A 21,370-nucleotide genomic window follows, 5' to 3' on the forward strand; every position below is an offset into this window, starting at 1 on the left:
TTTTCTACATATTCTATTGCACTATTATACAACCCCAAACCTTTAGTGTGTCAAGGGACTTCATTTTTTGGACATTTTTCATGTTTTAATACAACAGTTGCTTATAACAACATGGTTACTGTTTCTGCTAGAATACTTATGCACTGCTCTCTACTTATGATGAAATCCCAAGTATTTGGGTTTTAGTAAAGTAACACTGTTGTAGAGTGTGATGCAGTGTATTGGCAAAAAGAAAAAAAAAATCCTGTTTCCAAAAAAAGATACTAATTTTCTTTTAGAAGAGGCTACTGGTTTAGTTTTTCTGATATGCTTAAGGGAAGGGGTTTGAGTCATACTGATGTTAAATAAAATAATTATCTGTAGTGATTTTATATTTTGTGGATAGAGTTACAAGTTAAAACTTGTAACCATTTCATACAAATAGCAAATGACAAACATTTAGCTCATTTTTGGCAGCTTACTTGTACTGTTACAAAAAGCCCAAATTCAAAAAGTATCATTAGATCTGGTGCAGTAATTTTTGTCCTCAGAAGTATATGGCATTTTCCACAAAGTGCCTAGAACTCTCGAGTGCTCTGCAGCCAGTCAGATACGAGTTTGCTTGGTATCACACTTGAGGTATGTAGCTCACTCCAGAACAGTCGCATGCCATTAAGGATGAAATAATTTTTAGCAATAAACACTAGAAATAGAATGCAATTGTAAACATATGGCTTTCAGTTAATTTAGGTTTGCTGTTGAAATTAGCACTACCTACTTGCCAAAAGAGCAGATAAATGAGAGAAGTTGAGGACTGTACTCTCCCCAGAGCAAAAGACGGCAAGAAGCCTGTAGCTTCTCGGTGGAGCTTTATTTTGCTCTGGCTGGACACAGGAGGGAAGTCTTGCTGTTCAGTGTCTGAACTGAGAGAGTTACAGGCATAAAATGTTCCAAAGATCATAGACCGAATTCCCCAGCCATTCATCCCATATGCAGAGATGATTACTTTAGCATAGAAATAAGCGAAAAAAATAAACAGTGGTTGAACATATGATAATCACAAGTATTTTTACTAAGTCTGAAAGAAATTACTTACTTAAGATACTGTACAGAAATATTAAAAATAAATGCAGCTATCAATTGGTGTAGAGCAAAGACCAAACTTTGTTTTGGAGTTAACTTACTCTCTTGAGAAAACTCTGCTAAGGCGTTGTCATAGCCTTTGGATGCAGCAGATAGGCAAGTTAGCCCATGGGGAAATAAAACATTAAATTAGATATGACTACCTAAAATAATATGCAGTGGTAACAAACCATTTACAGCACCCAGAAGACCTCTGTTACTTTTAGAAAGAAATATAAACTCTTTCCAACACTTGAACAATAGGAAATTAATTCTTTGTCAGTAAAAGCCAGAGGACAAACGAAGTATTTAAATGGCCACTGAGGATTGAGGTGGAAGTGCAGCTTGTAGACAGCTATACAAATCACTAACAAACCTTAATGAATATTGGGTGTGGGCATCAGGATCCTGTCAGATTTGACACCGTGTCCCAAGTAGCTTAAACACAACACTCAAGAAAAGGTGGAGACCTCATCAGGTCTCTAACATCTGGGATTTTATTTGTCATTTTGGCATACCCTGCAAGCGCAAAAGAAAGAGTAAAAGGGGATTATCCTGACAATGAAATGAGTTACTGAATCTTGTGATAATGAAAAGCAGAAGAATTCTAATTCCTTTCTATAGTCCCTGAGGTGGAGGTGCATTTATAGTTCTGCAGGAGTATAATGTAGGAGGGAAGAACAGATGGCCTAAAATCCATGAAACAAGACACCACTTAATCCCAGGACTGAGTACCACTATTAATCCTGGTCAGATTCCCTACTCGTACTTTGTAACAGGGTTCAGAATTGCTACTGATGAACTAGTACAGTAACTTGGCAAGGGTGGGAAGTTAGCTGTAGATTGTTGATTCAAGATGGTGTGCACTCATTTTGTAGAACTGCATTTACAGTTGAAATAACTCAACTTAAAAAGGTGAACCCCAAATGAAATTCAGAACAAATAATGGTGGGTTTTGTAATCTCGTCAGCTTTTACTGTGGAAGTAATGGCACTTTTTTTTGAGACTGGGATTTATGTGAATCCCAGTGCTATATATGGCCATAGTACGTGATATAGCATTTTAATGGTGGTCAGTTCTGTAGAACATTTACATCCATGAGGAACTACAGATAATGATGAAACCTGAATGTTTTCTCTATGCATTTTATTCTTTCTGTACAGTTCCTCCAGTTCATTCTACATTTTGCGGTGTGAAGTACAGAATACAGAGATCAGACAATATTGCCCAGTCATAAAGACCAGTTCCTTAATTTGTTTAATTTGTTGACATACTGGCAACACACTTCTTCTTCTGTTACAAGAATGTTTTTTATGGGAGGAAACCACTAGCTTGCTGCCCAAACAAAAGGTGCGATTCCTCAGGAAGTTTAGGTTACTGTGGCTGCACATTTCCACACTCTGCCTTGTGATAGCTCTGTTACTCAAGCAGCCGTTCATTTAGTTGAGTCAGGGCACTGACCTATCTGAAAACTAAACCAATAGGAAGGAAAAGCTTCCAGCAAGATTATCTCCTTCAGCTTCAATGACCATGCTGGCAGAAAAGAGAAGCATATAAAGGAGGGAAGGGGAAGAAAGATCAAGAGGAGGAGAAGACTGGAATACAGGAGCCTGAACCTGGGACTGGCCTCAGTCTTTGGGGAACCGTATTCCAAGAGTGCAGGGAAACTTATTCAGTTTGTTTGGCTTGGAAATATCTGTCAAACCTTGGACTTCCACAAGCATAATTCACTGACCTATAGAGGGTCAAACTGCTTAGGTGCTGCTAAGCATTATCTTCAGGATGGTTAAAGAAAAGTTACCCCTAGTACATGGATTTATTTAGTTTATAAAGTGGTTGAAATCCAGTGAAACAAGTTATAGAGCAGAGGAGTAAGATGCTAAAACTGCAATTCTAATTCATCCATGTGGCAGTTATGTAGGGCTACATCTTGAGTGACATCAACTATTTTGTAAAGCTTCATTTACTGTGCAACCATTCAATGTCTTCTTTTTCAGTAGTGCTGAGTATCTACAACTTTATAAATCAGTGACAGTTGTAAATAACAGCTATCTCCTGAAAACAGACCAAAGTTTTCAACCAAATACCTAAAATTAAGGTGTGGAAATGCATATATTTTAAATTAAAGAACTTCTCTGTGACAGTCTGTAAAGCTGGAGAAAGAATATTTGGTCACTTTTCTGAAAACTGGCAATATCTAAAACCAAAATGTTTATTATATGAGGACCAAGTATTACTGCAGCCAGTATAGCACTCAGTTTTGAAAGATGAACTCATGGATGCAAAATGAACATGGTTTTTGATGTTTTTCATTAGGTGTTTTTCTCCACTTAATTAGAATAAATTAGCACAATATAGAGCTTTACAAATATATTCTAAGTTACTGTATTCCAAAGACAGCTTTGACTGCAAATGAAAATCCCTTTAGATCTTAACTGTAATATATGCCCTCTCTCACGAGGCATCGCATAATCTGAAGTTACCAAATCAGCAAGTGAATTGAGATTTTTCAGCTATTTAGTATGCAGTAGTGTAATGAACATGCTGTACCTGCCCAGTTATTGTTTAAGGGAGGTGAGCTCATTTCAAATAGATAACCATCTTTGACTTCTCTTCTGATTCATCACTGACCTGAACTCCATTTGAACCTTGTTAGACACAAAACAAGCAGGATTCCTGGCCTGAGCTATAAAATATAATTAAGCCCTTTTGAAATGATGTGTAAAAGAACATAGCTTTACCCCCACTATAACTACTACCACCACCACAACCAATAAAGTTAAATCAAGCACTGCCTGTAATGGATTAAAATAATAAATGTTCCTGGATTTTAGTGTTTGAAGTATTTGAAGAAAGCAGGCTCCCAGCAGCCAGGACTGCTGAATACATGGGGACATTTATTAGTGACGAATTCAAGGGTTTGGCCTGTTTAAGATCATTACTTTCTGTTTACCGTGTGTTACACATCTCATGTTTTTACAGAGACCACATGTGTCCCTATGTAATGCTGAAAAACTCTCTTTCACTAAAGAGTAGTTAATTGGTAATGTGTAAATATTGTTCTCATGGGGAGAATGAACTATCGTAAGATTCGGCTCGACAGTAATGAGAAATCCAGTGCAGTCAGTGGATTGTTAACTAAATCTCTCCTGGAAAATTGTCCTTTACTGTGTGTCACCGTTTGTTTGCTACTGCTGTTTCCAGACTTGAATAAGTTGGCTGACTCTTAAATTAGCTGCAGTATTTCCCCTGTATTTATTTTCATAGCTTATCCTTTCTTCTGAGACTGCTTCAAAGAGATAACTGTCAACAGAGCAGTGTAACTGCAGTGTAACTACTCATGATATGATGTACATGAAGTTTTCTTAAGAGGAAAAAAAATCATGTAGGTAATTGTATCAATATATTAGATATAATAACATATTTCTGTATTCAAAGCTGTCTTAGTATCTTTGGCAGCTTTAGCTGCTGAAGTTGCAGATATGAAGAGTGAATGCTGAGAAGCAAATATCACAGATTATCACCTTAGTCATGAGCGACATAAAAGAAAAAGGTAGTAAAGAAAACCACTTGCTACTTAACCTTCAGCAGTCAGATTGTATCCTGGCCACCCAGGCATGGAATGCCCATGGGAGAGCTCCTTCCCCCAGAGCAGGATGCAGCAGGGATGCAGTCTGCCAGCTGCTGCAGTTGATGCAGAACACATCACTCATGTGTCTCTTGCCCAGTCTGAACCAGCATGACAAGCTCTGTGCTCTGAGATGAAGTCTTACTTCTGACCTGCCCCAAACTCAGAAAAGCAATTTCTTCCTAGCACTACAGTTTGTAGCAAAACTACTGGCTTCCAACAGGCCTTTCAAGGCATAGCTAAACTGTAGTCCAGTGCCATTTGCTATTTTTGTTATATGTGTTTCCTTTTTCTTAAAACTGTTTTTGCAATTAAAATCGTGTTCTATGTTGTAGTAGATGACAGTGCAGTGAACCAAACAGGATTTGCAGCTATCCAAAGAGGGACAAATGCACAGAGTATAACAGAAGGCAAAAAACCTCCTCGTGCTACATTTCTCCTTGTTTCATTTGGAGCTGATTCAAGTATCAGTATTTTAAAATGCTGAAAACAGAAAGTTCCTAGCTAATGTCAAAACATTATCTCTAACTTTGTCTATGAACCAGGAAAAATAACAGAACTCTTTCTTAACACCTGTTTTGCCTAAACAGTAAGTGATTGTTACTGTAAGGCAAGGGTTGTTTCAATGTATTTGCTGCATCTATTGAAATGAGCTGTACGTACAAGTGGATTTATGCACACAGGGCAGTTTAACAAACATGAAGCCTCCTGTAATTGGCAAATGCCCATGTTTGTTAAACTTTATGGCTTATTATAGTTATATACAAATCCTAATATAACTATATTTATATTAGGATACTCATACTCTATGAGATGCCTGTGTGTTAGCATAAATCGGGTCTCTACTGACTAAAAAAAGAAAGATGTCAAAATATCAAAGCAAATGTTGTCTTTTAGTAAATTTTCTTCACTGTTCTGTTATAATGATCTCCAGCTTTAATTTCTGAACAAGTTTATTTCTTAATATTGCCAAGCAAGCATAAGCTTTTACTTCAAACCCTCCTACATTATTTCCAACTGTACAAAAATACCTGGGTATTTCCTTTTGAGCATATGTCATCATAAAGGTACAATCCTTCCAATGGCAACCTTAGTGTAAGTTGTATTTTGCTGTTAGCGTGGCAGCATGTTTGCAGTAGTTCTGGATGGATTCTGACGATGGAGGGCTTGCAGCATTTTTTTAAACACTGTCCAAAGCAAGTGCTTCATATTTATTAGTCTCTTGGAGGAGTATTTCAAAAGTCATGAAACTGTTTGTTCCTGGAAGTAAATTATTGCTCATACTGAAAAGTGTGTTGGTGTTCATAAGCAATAATCCAAACAGAACGAGTTAACTTCTACATATCACAACAATCATTTATGAAGATATATGACTTCTGTGTAGTACCATCTCAAGTTCACTTCAAATGGAAGCTTTGATTTAATATGTTTAAACTGAAGTTAGGATTCTACTATAGAAGTTTTTGAGAGATATATGAAAGGACTGACTGAAAACAGTGTGTGGGAGGGAAAAAAACAGATGATTGCTTTAGTGATAGGAAAGCAAGTTCTTTTTATTTACTATTGTAAATAAAGAGGATTTGTGCATTTTTGTTCTCCATTTGTATTCTTTAAGCTTGCTCAAAGCATCATTTTGTGAGAGTTTGTCTGAATGCTCTCTGATTTTATTTTCTTTATTTTATTAAGAGCACAGTGGTTTTTATGCTGACTCACTTCATCCCCAAACAGGCATGTAGATAAAACTGCTTAGAAGGACAAGAGTGTGAGTCCCTGAACTTTTCCTGGTATTTGTAGGGCATGATCCATAGATGTGTCTTGTAGTATTTCATTTATTTAAAATGTCACCAATATTTCTTTATTCTTATTTGTGTCTCCTTTTCTCATTGTTATGTAGCATTTGAGAAAGACACTGCTGATTTTGAACCAGAAGTATTATGTGCTGAATGCTCGGTTCTGTTTCCAAATTGCTGGATAGTATAGTTTCTTTTTACTTTGTGGAGCTGAGATGACAACAGAAAAAGATTGCAAAGCATAATCCTTCCAAGTGTAATCCTAGTGAAAGAAAATATAAATAAAACCACTTGTATTCTGTCATTCCTTTTTCCTTTTTGTTAGTTCTGCAAATTGGCACATACTCCAATAAACCTATAGAAGATTTCTGTATACTGCAGAATTGTGCAATAGTTACCAAGAATTTCTCCTCTTTAAAATCAAAATTCCATGTAGAGTATATAAAAAAATACCAAATATTTCCAGATATTGTAGTGCCTCTTAAAATAGTTAGACTTAGTGTAGCAGTATGGAGGTGAGCTCTTCCAATTTAAGATACGTCTGTTTTTCTTGCTTTAAGTGTATGTGAAGCTGCTTCGCTCCACAGTTTACAGAATCAAATCTGAGCCAGTACCAAAAGGAGAAGCATCAGGGTGTGTCAATGTTAGTTTGCTTGGTCTTCACTGAAGTTCAGCATCAAAAAACATCGAACAGTTTCTGTCGTATAAACCTGTTATGCATGAGACCAGAACTGGGGGGTTCAGAGGCCAGCTTGAACAACCCAGAGCTAAAACCCCTTTCCTAGTTGGTGGCAACAGTCTTATTGATTGGCATGAGACAAAAGTTCACTCAAGGCCTTGATCATTCTTCTGAGCTCCAAACTGCTCATGAACAAGATTCTCTTTGTACCTGGTTCTGACTTGACTTGGGTACAATTCAATGCCATTATTCTTTGGGGATTGTTGGACCACCTTCCTAGTGAATGCTGGATTTGAAAAAACACACAAAAACTACCCAGTATTTTTCATGCCATTGTATAACATATTTCTCTGTATTATGAAATCATAACTCTCCAGATGCAGACAGACTTTTTTCTAGATTCTAAAAGAGGTTCTTAGGAGAAGTTCTACTGCAGGTTTTCAAAACAGCAAGGTGGGTTTTTTTGTGGGATTTTTCTACTTGCAAAAGTATGAAAATATAAAATCTAACTATACCTTGAAACATCTATATGTAAGCCTTAGGTGGCTTTTAATCTTTTGCCTTTCATGAATATCCAGTTTCCAGAGAAAAATAAGCTGTGGGCATTATAAAGTATGATGACGTTCAATATTCAGAGTGTTGCATCCAAGTATGAGCACCAGAAGAGAAAAAAGTTGACCTGACCTCAGATGTAGTACTTTTCATGTAAATATATAAAAGATATATTAAGAGATATTAAGTATGGCTTGTCTATTAAGCAGTGGTTTGCAAGAATTATGACGTTTCTAGATGGTGTTTCTTTCCTAAAAATGTTTGTGACTTTAAATGAGAGTGCATAAATTCTGCCACAGATCTAACTTGCCATTATCATTTTTATATTTTATAAAACTGTGTAAGATGCAGGTGGTTATGATGTAAAAAGTTTAGATTGATGGGTTTTAAGTAAACACGTTACATATTTTGAGTTACCGTAGTTGTTTTGAATTATTTGAATTCAAACATTACCCTTATTCTCCTGCTAAGCATGCCAAAGTCTAGCAAAGCAATATTTTATAACTAACCTACCTGAACAAAAGCAGAGAGAATCATTCAAAATAGCTGTTTCATATCAGTTTAAGATATAACCAAGTGAAGCAGCTGTTCTTGTTCTTCAATATACTCTTTTGGGGAAAAAAAAGTAGTTTAATGAAGAATGTCTCTTCTCATAAACCTTGAAATACTCATGTATGTAAAAAGTCATAATGTTTTGGCAAATAATTCTTTGTAAGAAATGTACGAGACATATCTGCCCATAACTGCAACACTATATAAACTGTGCTCAATAGTGTTGGAAGAGCAAGTTGAAAAAAATAAAATGAAATCACAAGTGTTGTGGTCCAGCTTGTGATGCTCTTGCTTGGAGAGGAGCCAATTGTTCACACAAGCATTTTCATGAAAGTCAGTAGGACTACTTGTGTGAGTAATAGCTTGCGGGCACAGATTGCCAAGCTCACAGCAAAGTGTACTCAGGGAATAAGCATGTAAATTTTGGAAGAATAACTACTAGCAGGGTTAATTGTCTCTCATTTTAGGAATCCATGGATCATCTTTTGTCCTTGATATAAAAGATTTTCTACTTAAAACAAGTCTCAAAGAGAGAGCCAGACCTCTGATGGGCCCTTTTTGCTGCTCTGTTAATGTGGAAGCCAAATGGTGTAAGCATAGTGGTGATCCTGGCCCAGAGCAATCTATTCCAAAAATATACATCGATCTGAGAGGAGGACTACTGCAGGTCTGTATATGATGCTTATGGTTCTGCTGTTGAGCTGAACTGGTGTTGAGATTCCATAAATAAATCACTTAAAAGCCTGTAAAGCTTTGCTGCCTGCAACAGTTCATTGGGTTGGAGTTTTTGCTTATTTTAGGTTTGGGTGGTTTTTATTTTAGTTTTTCAAATAAGTATCTGTTCTTTCATGTAAAACTGTTGATTAAAAAATCTTGTATAGTGTTGTGTTTTTGTTTTAAAACATTGCTTAAGTTATGTATTATAACTGTATGTGTGTGTTCCCTTAAAACTACTGGATCAAATTACTAACACTTAATATCTAGGACCCCATTCTGATGTGTGTGTGTGTTTGTCCATGAGCTACATGTCTGTAGTGCTTAGAGGTAACTTTAAGAAATACATATCCTTTCTTTTTAAACTTCCACCAGTTTCTCAGGGGAATAATTATAAACTGTTGTTTGTAGCAATTAATACTCAGCTTTCCATGCTATCCTCTGCATTTAGGAAGTGCCCACAGCTTGAAACTGGTCCAAGAAGCATGGGAGTTCTGGAAATGAAAAATAGATTTTGTGGGGCGTAAACAAGTGGGCTTTAAGATATGTCTTGCTTTAATTATTTTTATTGTAGTATCTATACGCAACAAATGTTTTAAAATAAATGTATAAATCAGGCATATAAAACACAAAAAGGAAATTTTGACATTTAGTTGTGTCATTAGGTCTTTTCCCAGAGTCAACATTATAAGTTCTTAAAGCCACAGCACTGGGAATAGGGCAAATGGAATAGTATGAATGTTAAAAAAACTGTATCTTAATGAATAAATAGTCAATTTGTTTCTCTACTTCTTTTTTTATCTGGTACTAACTCTACATGTTGTTAATAGTAAAAAGTTTGGTTTTTCAAAAATGTTGGAGTTTTGACAAGGAAAAATATCTATAAATCTGAGAAACCCATTTATTATTAGAATATACACTGATAATTAGCTTTTGGAGAAAACAATTAAATATTTGATCTGGCAGAACAGAATGCTGACAAAAGCCTTAGCAGTTCTGTTTCAAATTAATTTATTTACAGCTAATGATTTTACCAGCTCTAAACATCACTTCATCTTCTACCACTGTTAATTTGAGCCTAGAGAGCTTATGTGAAATTGGTACCTCACTGGAGCAGTGGTTCCCTGCTCTGGGTTTCCAGATGCCTAAAACCAAAATGAATTGAAGTGAGGGAAAAGGCATTTCCTCCATCGCAAGGGGACTGAGGCCTCTGGGATCAGCTTAGTGACACAGAGCTCCTTTCAGGAGATGCTACACTAGGTGACCCTGACCCCAGTAGTACTCTGGAAACTGAAGCAGAGAACTAAATTAGGGAGATGACCTGCATAGCCCAGGACTTTTTAGCTCAGAACTGCCTGTAACTGTGTTTCAAAAGGGTCTTGGTTTATTCCATGGGCTTACATGTAGATGCAGGGTAAAGAAAAGCTTTGTTCTTGTCATCTGTGCTACACTCTATTTAGGTGTCTTCTGATTCTTTTTTTTTTTCATATTTGAAAATTGGTATTCCCTAGTGAAAAAAATTGTACTACTCTTTATGTGCACCATGACTTGTTTACTATACTCTTAAGTTTACCATGGACTTTTAACTTTCTGTCTGGTGCATTTGATTTCACCCTACACTGGTTTTAAGTCGTATTTCTTTATTAATTGCTAGCTACTTCCTTGTCTTCCCTTTGATTTCTGGGCCCACTTCTACATGTGAAGGCTAAAGGTCTTGTCCCTTTTAGTATCGTTCTCTCAAACAGGAGTTTGATTTGGGAAAGGCAGCACTGCTTGTCAAAGCTGGGAAAGAGGAATGTGTAATTTTCTTTTATTTTCCTATGAAGTGTATGAATCTTCTGGACTTAGAATGCCAGTTATTATATATTTTTCTAAATTTCTGGTTTAAACATCAAAAAACTTTAAAACCTTTGAGAACCTACAGCACATCGAATTCGTATGCAGTGTATACTCAATATTTGTGTTTGAGATGATCTTTCATATTTCTTTCTATGCGATGTCACTCACTGCGTTTTTAATACATTCCAGACTTTGGAGGAACAAGCTCTTTGAACAGTTTAAATTTTGCCACTTTAAGGTTTTTTTGTCATATCTTAAACTGCAAAACCTGTGACCAATCCTAGCATTACGTACAGCACTCAGCTGTAAGCTCTTGCATATGACTTGCATAAGATCAATGCTCTTCTAGACAGCATCATTATCAATTGTAACTAGTAAGAATTAATGCTTTCCTTCAAGTGACAAAAAGTAAAAAAATGCCAAATGATTTTGTAGAGATTTTTTTGTTGGTCCTGTTCTTTATTTTCACATTAAGGATATTTGCAGGCAGTGAAGGTACAAGTAGAGCAAGTTGAAAGCTGTATAAAGTTCCTGTTATTTTGGGGGAATTTTTTTCCTTAAAAAAATTAGTATTTATATGTAATTGTTTTGTCTTTTCTTTTTTGTTTTTCTGTGTGTTTTGGGGTTTTATTTTAAGGTTTTCTGGGGTCAAGAGCACTTGAATTGCTTAGTTCTTCTCCAGGAGCTTCTGTGGCAGTACCTTACTAAAAAGGGCAGTGTAGAGACATTTGTATCCAAACATACACACCCCACTTGTTTTTCTGCGGAAAGGAATCAGGCCTCAAAAACTGAGCATACCTCAGATGATCTGAGAACAGGGCTGTTCCAGTATATACAAGATGCAGGTAAGAATATTATTATTGCTATCTTTAAATTTTATTTTTTAAATTTTAAAATAAATATGGTAGTAACCTATGAAAGATTGTCTCTTTACAATGAATAACTTTCCTTTTTTTGGAAAAGCAGTTGCAAAGACATCTGCTAGAATGGAAAAAAAACCAAAACCAACTTTGAACTGTAATCTTTTAAAAGTCAGGGAAATTGCTTTTTTATTTTCTCTCCTTTTGATCATGAGGGGTTTATTTTTAACTACTTTGGTCTCATAAACCAGCATGTTCCATTCTAGAAATTATGTAACAGATTATATCTTCCTTTCATTTGACAGAAGCACAGAAACTACCCAGTCCTTATGAAGTTGTGTTTTACAATGAAACTGAGGATAGTCCAGGAATGATGTTGTGGAGATATCCAGAACCCAGAGTGCTTACTCTTGTAAGAATTAACCCTGTTCCTTTTAATACCACTGAAGACCCAGATATTAGCACTGCTGACCTTGGAGATGTTCTTCAGGTGAGTAACGAGAGGTTTTGACTTTCATTAAAGAAGAAAACGTTACCGCTGAAAGCAGATGTTTCCAAACTTAGGTTTAGTAAAAATAAGCACAAAACAAATTTCAGGAGCTCTAGACAATTGATAGAAGGTAAATTCATAGCATAATCACAGAATTGCAGAATGGTTTGAGTTGGAAGGGATGTTTAGGAACACTTGCCTCTAGACCCAGTTGCTCAAAACTGTTCAACTTGGCCTTGAACACTTCCAGGGATGGGTCTTCCACAGCCTTTCTGGGCAACTTTTTCCGGTGCCTCACCACCCTCATAGCGAAGAACTTCTTCCTTACATCTAATCTAAATCTACCTTCTTTCAATTTAAAGCTATTGCCCATTTTTCTATTCCATTAGAAAAAGTCCCTCTCAGCTTTCTTGTAGGCCCCTTTAGGTACTGGCATGTCCCTATAACAAATTAAATACATCATTAGTTTCAAAACTCTAAGAACTTCCTTTGATTTCAAACTGAAGCATATTAGGAAAGACTTGGTCTACAATTGCCAAGATACAGTGGAATCATTGAAATCAGATCTCTGATCCAGTCATCCTGTCCTTTGTATTTGATGGCAGATGGCTGTGCTGCTTCTAAAGATCCACAGAGTAGAGAGAAAGGGTCTATTTTTTTCTTGCTTTGCTTCAAAAGGGTTTAAGTAGGCAGCCCATTTTGACTGTGTGAGATCATGGAACTGGCCTTCAAAGGAGGGATGAGTGCTGCAGCTGTGTGACTGTGTCCACCAAAAATAGACCATACCTCATGATTACACTCATCCTTAACTTTGACAATTTTTGTGTCTCGAACACACAATCAAGCAGTTACAGTCTCTTGTAGTCATAGGAGTAGTGTAATTCGTCTTTATAAATTCTCTTACTCCTTGCATACCTATTTTGATTTTAGCTCAATTTTAATTTTGTTAATCTCATCTTCCTTTTTGTATTACAAATTGGATCTGTCATTATTTTTTTATTTCTATCTGCCTGTTAAGCAGATAATAGTTTGTGAGTCATGGGAAATAAATATCTCCCACTTCTTCCTATTTGTTCAGAAATGTTGAATTATATTTCATTATTGCTATAACATTAAAATTGCTTTGGAAATTGAATTATGCACCAATATGCCTTGAGTTATGAATAAGTAGGATAATCTTCCTCAGATAAATAGTATAATGTTATTACTTTGCACAGATTGTTAGTGAGATCATGTAAGTGTCCTGCCAATTTCTTTGCCCTCTAGACAGCCAAATGTCAGCTCCTTTCAGTTATATGAAAATTAAAATTAGATGGAAAAAAATCAGCTCCACTTGGCATGAGGTTTGAATCAAAGATCAAAATTCTGTTATTGTATGCTGTCTTGATGACCCTATTAGGTTGCTATGAAAGCCAGCAATTTGCTTTCTTTCAGGATGGCATTTTCAGAGCACAGCATACCAAGTTTCTGCTATAATTACATTAAGCTCCCATTATAGATAACAGACATCATGAGCATAATGTGTGTGCTTGTGTAATAGTATGGCCCTGTGCAGGGGATATATGGGTGGTTCTTTAAGTGGACATAGACAGCTGGACTTTAGTAGCACACACATTTTGCTGCTTTATACTTCCATGCTATGGTTTAGAGAAAAGGAGGTAGGTGACTTTTTCATTTCCTCTGCAAGTGCCTTAGACAGTACAGTAGAATCTGGGAAGCACTCAGCTACCAGTGTTCAGGTTCTGTCAGTTCTGTCTAGTCTTCATGTAATTATTCAGATTTGCATTTAATCCTATATATTGATAGCAGAGAATTGTTTCCATTTAAGTTTGTTGTCAAATGTCCCCGTATACCTTCTCTCCATGATATTTTTTACTGTGGCATGTTCTCTTCTTGAGGTCTGTCAATTTTATGATTAATTAATTCTTAGTAAGTTTTACATTATTCCCTTGGGATTTCAATTACAAGGGAAGAGACAAAGGATATCAGCCAAATTAGTGGACATTTATTAAAAAACTTTGCTGTTGGGCAAATAGCAGAAATGCCTATGAGAGGATCTAGTGGGACATGAATTATAGCAGTAACTCTTGCCTGGCTCTAGGTCATGTTTTATCACATTTTACAGAAACAACTGTGCACCTATACAAAGCATCTTTGCACAGTATAAATAAACAACCATCTAAAATGTGGACAATATGCATTTCTTTATTAGTCTAACATAGATATGTGGATGGGTGATACAGGGTCAATTTTCAAATTCTTTAGCTAAACTACATTTACCAAGTGCTTATCTCAGACTTTAAGTTCTGATTTAAATTAGTCAGGAGGCCTTTCATCAGTTCCACTTTTTTCCCTGTGTGGATGTATGTGTATTTAGTGCATATGGAAAATTCACAAAATATAAAGAGAAAAAAACGACAAAACAACACTTTTATTGTATTCACTTCTTGACATAAAATATTAGAATAACATCTGCAAACCAAAGACTTCAGCTATTTTGAAAAAAGGATCTAAATTTGAAGACAATAATGATAACAAAGTCTGTTTAAAATATTTTTTTAAAACTTTCCCAGGATCATATATATGTTCAAATCCTATAAGGACCCCTAATGTCACCAGCTGTGTTACCAATCTCCCTTAATCCTTTACTTCACATAAATCCAGGCAAAGGTGCAGTTCTGTAGTTTGTCTTGAGTTAAAAGTTTGCCAGTTGCATGTTCTTTCTTTCTGAGTAAGTTGCTGTGACATTTCATCAAGCTTTCATCTTTGTTTAACTTTTGACATAACATTTTATTCATGGGTAGGTTTTAGAAGTCTCTGTTTTTTACATATTTTCTTCAAATTCTTGGAACTTGCAAAAGCTTTACCAGAAAGGGAATTTTTCTAGTTACTGAAGTTGTGTGTCATCCGCTCTGGCCAAAGGAAAAGTGAACAGCTTTAGATTATAAGACTTGATATGAACTATATTGTTTCTGTAAAACCTTACCTTTGTGCAATTTCTAGACTGTGACCAAAGAGCTTTTTTTCCTTGTGTTTTCACTTGTGTTGTTGCAAAGGTAAGCAGTTTCACTGGTCAACATTCTAATACTTTATATTTTTTACAGTCCAAACATTGTTGCTTTTATTTGTTGAAGGGAAGGGAAGAACTGATGTTTCTGCCGTGGCAGAGCACATTGCATTTTCTTTAGCAATTTGAAGGAGAAGTTTCATTTATTTCTTTGAAGGAAGTGAGAGGGAATCCTACCTCCATTTGTAAGAAACTACATCAGAATTGTATTTCTTCTAGAAGACTGAGTATCTGAACTTGTTCTTGACTGTTGTATCAACTTCTTTTTCATTTCTACAGTTTCCTATTTTCCAAGCGTGAGGTATTTTTTGGTTTCTTTTTTGATGGGTGTTTACAAAGCTCTAGATAAGCTAAAAATTGTGTAGAGTGAAGGAATAAAACACATAAGAGCGGTAGTTTCACATTCTTGTAAGAATAAAAAGTAAATAGACTGTGTCTTGTCCAAGTAATGAGATAAATACTGCTCTGAGCCACCACTAATGTATCCCTTGTATAAGACCTTCAGGCAGCAACTCACATGTTGGTGAAGGCATACCCCTTTGATCTTGGCTACTGCTTCAGATTATTTGTAAAATACATGAAGAAGCAGCAGCATATTCCACTGATAATTTTACTTTAAACCACACACATTTCATAAAAGTGAAGTTAATCCCAGCACTGACTCCACATAATGTCACATAAACCAGGGTAGTCAATTACTGTCCAAATTGGGAAGGGCAAAGGGTAGAATGGTGTTGATGTGAGAATCATATTCACACCTCAGGAACAAAGCAAAATCTAAGCTTGGAAAAAAAATCACAAAAGATAATAAGCAAGATGAAGTAGCAATGCCATTGCTTTAAAATATTGAAGACTGATATTGATACATCAAAAAGGATGCTCTCTGAGACTTTCTCAGTTACAGCAGATCAAACTTCTAAATCATTCAAGCAGCTTATTGGTAAAAGCCTATTCTTTTATATACTTTAACTAAATATGTACACAAAACCAGACACAGCCTGCTGTTCTTGCTCCAAAACAGTGTTACATTTAGGATACTCTCTTGTGCAGCTCATTTCTATAGTAAAAATCATGCAGATGTTTATAGATTCATCAAAGCAAGTATTCATGTGTAAAGATGTAAAGCATGCCTCAGTGTCCCAGTTTAACAGTAAACTATATTCTGCAAGGCAACCAGTTCGTTATTATAGGGCAACAGTCTTTTATTTGCTCTATGATTGTCCTGTTTCATATCAGTTAGTTGGAATCTGTTCATGGTGAAGATTCTCATTCTTGGGAATCTGTCAATAAATTGTTTTCCACTCAGGACTTTGAAGCATGGTAATAGCCTTCAAGCAGAGTATGTTTTATAAGGTATGATATGAAAGGCAGAAATGTCTCCTGCAGGGATATCAGAGTTGTAGAAGATAATGTGAGCAACTCAGAAATAAGAGTGTGCTAGACAGTCTAAACTGCAGAGGAAGGACTTAATAGTTTCTCTCATCTCCAAAATGATGAGAACATTGGCTTGAGCTGGTTACAAGGACAACTGAAAGAGAATTTTTGTCTATTTCCTCCACCCTGATTGTTACCTGTATGCCACCAAGGAAGTATTCTGCTTTTCTGTGCAGGCAGGTGAACAGGACATGCAAATGATTTCTTGTACAGCTGGAGGCCTGTTTTAGCTAGTGAAATTTTTACAGAGATACTCAGTGTTTGCTGTTCCATTGTAGAGTTATCTTTCCAATAAGAGATATTGCTGGCACTGCCTTGTATCTCAAACAAAAAGCTATGTATTGTCACAACAGCATACACACAAGTGGCCATGGATTTAAAAGGTGGAGAAAACCAGATTTGTCTAATCAAGCGATCGTATAATGTGTAACGCTCCAGACCCTGAGCTCTCTGATTTATCTAAGCTGCATCACCGACATTCTTTCTCCTGAATTGTCATCCAGTGAGTGATACAAGCTGTTAAAGCTTACAAGACAAAACTAAGATAATCTATTTGGTCATTTCTCCATATGAACTTAAAATAAAATATCTACTGAACTATAACCCTGACAACTTTTTGTATTTGAGAATGTTTCCCTCGTGTACTCTCCAGGATTCCTATTGCATGGAAGTGTAGTCAGCATTATAACAGCTGATGAAAAGATGAATGTGTGCCGAGGTCTCTTTTTTTGTCCTTTCTTCTTTATATCATGTCCTAATAAACAGAGCACTTATCCCTAACTTAGAAAACTAGAGATTAAATTTTAAAAAATCTCAAGGTCTACTGGCGAAAATCAGGGCAGTTGAGTACAGTTATGAGGGTGCAAGGGCTTAACTGAGAATTAAAAAGGAAAGACTAGGTAAATAAAACCACTCTGGTAAAATTCACTCATACCATTTGCAGAGATGGTGAAATCTCATTTAGGAGAATATAAAATATTTCAAAAAGTGAGGCTTCAAAAAATTGTCTGTTGCATTGCCTTACATGCTTATGCTATTTAAATAAAGCATTTGCAAACTCTGCAGTCTGGAATTTTATTTTTTCAATGCTGTCAGCCAATAAACAGTAATTTTCTAACACCTTGTGGTTGTTTAAACAGTGGCTTAAGGAAGCAAGAGCTTAAGAATGACTGACATTAGACCTACTGTAAGTCATTATTTCAGGAAGTATTTGACATGACAGTCAACAAGAAAAGAATTATTATCTATGTCAAAGACATTCATTTTTTCCTTTTAACAGAGAATGAATACCTCATTTTTGGCTGGTTCTGCTTCCTTTTTACTTTTCATTCCCTGTTGGGGCTACAGCATTCAACTGGGCATTTGAGAGTCTGGGAAAAGAGCTTTTTGGGAAACTACACGTTTTATTCATGTTTGATTTATTTCTCCCATTCCCAAAGCAACAACTATTTTGGAAATCCAGATGATTTGTATGTGACAGGTTAATGATTTAAGTTCATAATGTTATTAGATAATAAGCTGTAAAATTCAACTGTGCTTTTTGATAAACTTGTTGGTTTGCAAATTTTTGGAATCTACTGCCATGCAGTTCAGTTCTGTCTTTGAATAATCAGACTTTGTGATGCTGGGCAGTGTTTTGCACATTTTCCAAAGTTAAGGCTCTGACTATTAATGATAAGTATTGTCTTCATTTTCATTCCTTGCAAGAAAGGAAGTAGGGGCTAAAGGAGCTGCAGTATTACAGAGTGAGTCTTAAGCAAATGTTGAAACAGAGCCTGTTCTCTTTAGGAATTCCAGCTTTAGACATTATTTGCGAACTTCCTTGGCTGAGAGTGGGATTATCTCAGACTTTACTATTTTGTCACTGTATTTTGTGTGTATAATTTTAATTGTTTTGCTGTATGATCTTAGTGTTCACTGCATCGAGATGAGGCTGTATCATTTGGCCTGCAGTTTCTACGCAGTCTGCAGGGAGTTAAGCGTAACTTGTTGGGAATGTTAATGGAAGTTGTGCATAATTTGCCTGTGCATCACACTGAAATTTACCCTTTGGGGTTACTGAACCAGTGAAAACTCTACTGGGTGCCAGAGGACTGATAAAACCATCAGATTATCTTAATGACAGATTTACACTCTCCTCGTGTTCTGTACTTTTCAGATTTTGTAACTCTGATTTATGAAACTCTGCAAACCAAACTTCTTCCTGCTATATGCTGATCTTGTGGCATGTCTTGTAGGAGTCAGGCTTTACTGTGGTGAGAATATGTGGTCAAAATAGCCCATATACTGAAAATTATGCATACTTTATGTATTAATAGACTGCTACCCTCGATCTCAGAGGTGACTACATTTCAACAGCATAGTGCTTGTGTTATTAACAAATACTGAATCTTAGAAAATGAAAAGCCTTAAATAAAATATGGAAAATTATTCTTGTATCAGAAAACAAGAATAAGGAGTATTGTAAGAATGCGGTAAGTCCCTAATGTAAGACCTTCTAACTATATACTTTTGTTTCTCACTACTCACAATAATAAATTAAGACCCTAATAAATTAAATTAAATAGTGTTGCTTTTACTATTAGAAAAGCAAATGATCACATAAACTCAGTCTCAAGATTAATGACAGTTAGTAGAAAGAAATGGGTTTAACACTTAATAGTACATACATTTTCCTGTTTAAAAAGTCCTACAGAAATTGTCTCAGTTATAGCATATCACTAATCTGTGCTTTCTTAAAAAAAGCTGTTGGTGTGTTTAGAGTCTTTTTTTCCATAATGAAAAAGCCAGTATCTGTGACAGATTACATTACTATACACACCTGCATTTGCTCTGAACCTGCTAGCCTGATAAATTGATAAGTTGGTCACATGTTGTTTTAAAAAGGCAAAGAACATAGTTCCTAATAAAAGAATGCTACATATTTCTTCTAAAAGGTTAAAAAGCATTTCTCAGGGCTCTTAAATTACCATATTCTGATACCAAGGGAAAATAAAACCTGGGCTTAGAGTCTTGTTTGTACTTAGAGGGCTTTCCGGACAGGAAGGCAATCTTGATGCAATTCAGTAAGCCACAATACCAGTGGGGCATTACAGGTGAAAAATTTGCAGCTGTACCCCTCACCACAATGTATTACAACTGTACAGTGGAATATTTCCTGTACAGAAATAGGGCTTGGTTAACTTTGTTTCCCAAGAGTAGATCACATTAAAATGTTATAAAATCATGATTTCCTGCATTTGAATACTTGTGGTTTCTCAACTGGTTCCAATATTACAAAGGGTTTTTTATAGCTTCTATTAGTTGAAGATGTATAGAAGCTTTTTTCCAAAGTCAGCTAAAAGGCAGTTATGTATTTTTAAAAAACAGTTTCTCTCAGAAGACAGGAGTTTTCATTCACATCTCTGTATTATAACTCTAGTAGATATTTTTTAATTAAAATGTAGTACAGATGAAAAATTAAATAAAATTAAATAAATATGTTAATAGGAACACTAATAAATATGTTAAATGAAAGAGCCAAGGTATATGTTATTACTCAGAAAGCAAAATAGAAGTTCTTTTCATCATTTAGCCAAAGAACTCAGTGTAAATAGGGGAAAAAAAATAATTAAGCAAATATTACATATTCGATTTTAGAGTGTTTATAATTTAAATGTTCTAGCTTTAGGACAAAATTTGGTAAATATAAAGAGAAGTAAAACAAATTCTGTGGAGAAATTATATGAGATAGTTTTAAAAAACTTCTCTAGTTCTGCTTTCTGATTATTCCTGAGTGTTGAAAATTGAGAGTGCACCATAGTGGAATAACTTTTACTGCCCAAAATGTACAAGTGCTTCACACGTCAAAATGGTGTCAAAGTACAGAAAACTATAATAAAAACACAAAGGAGACTGAGCTGGGGGACAGCAAATACTTTGTACAGCTATAATGTTTTTAATCCTAGTACTACCACTAATCCTAATCCTACTAACACTAGGCTAAATTTTTACTTCACTGTAAACCACTACATTTTTTTTTACTTGGATCTTCATGAAAAGGGAAAATCAGTGGTCTGTAGCTGTGCCAGGAGAGGCTGTTTTCCACACGATATGATACCATCTTAGCCCTGAGGAAGGCTAAAAAAATGTTATCCAACTGGCAGTTTGGTTTGTAGCACGATTTCACAATGTCAATCACATAAGATAAACAGGAATGTGGATGTTGAAGTATCCTACAGTTGTCCAAAATGTTGATCTGCTGGTCAGATTGGATTGTATGTGTCATGTGAAAAGGCATATTACAGAGGTTTTATTCTATTTAATATTAATTTTCTTTTGAGCATATTTTCTACATTATATCTTTTTCTGCAGGGTTCTTATGTTATCTTTATATAAGTAATACTTCAAATGTTCTTGGTAGTTATTGCCAACAATTTTTCCCTAATAAAAATCTGGATAAAGATTTTTATTTCCTACTATTGTGACTTCTGTTCACGTAATGGGAGAATTGTATTTTTAAAGCAGTTGGCCCTAAACCAGTAAAATATCCTAATCACAGAATAGCTTTATTACAGAGCAATCAGTTTATTCATGCTCAGGAAGCTGGGGTTAAAATCTCAGCATGGGTTGGCGTCTGACACAAAGTGCTAGTTTGTATTGTATTCTGCCTCTCCTTCACTTAG

General features: G+C 35.6%; 1 protein-coding gene across 5 annotated transcripts in view; it reads left to right on the plus strand.

Moving 5' to 3' along the window:
• VPS13B (vacuolar protein sorting 13 homolog B) overlaps positions 1-21,370 on the plus strand; it is a 457,128-nt gene that overhangs the window by 364,916 nt on the left and 70,842 nt on the right. For all 5 annotated transcript variants that reach the window (XM_061995669.1, XM_061995671.1, XM_061995673.1 and 2 more), the window contains 3 exons: positions 8,770-8,969; positions 11,493-11,700; positions 12,021-12,205. In XM_061995669.1, the coding sequence (XP_061851653.1) occupies positions 8,770-8,969; positions 11,493-11,700; positions 12,021-12,205 (593 nt within the window). The remainder of the gene's footprint in view (positions 1-8,769; positions 8,970-11,492; positions 11,701-12,020; positions 12,206-21,370) is intronic.

The sequence above is a fragment of the Colius striatus genome, chromosome 4 (assembly GCF_028858725.1).
Source record: "Colius striatus isolate bColStr4 chromosome 4, bColStr4.1.hap1, whole genome shotgun sequence".
NCBI lineage: Eukaryota > Metazoa > Chordata > Aves > Coliiformes > Coliidae > Colius > Colius striatus.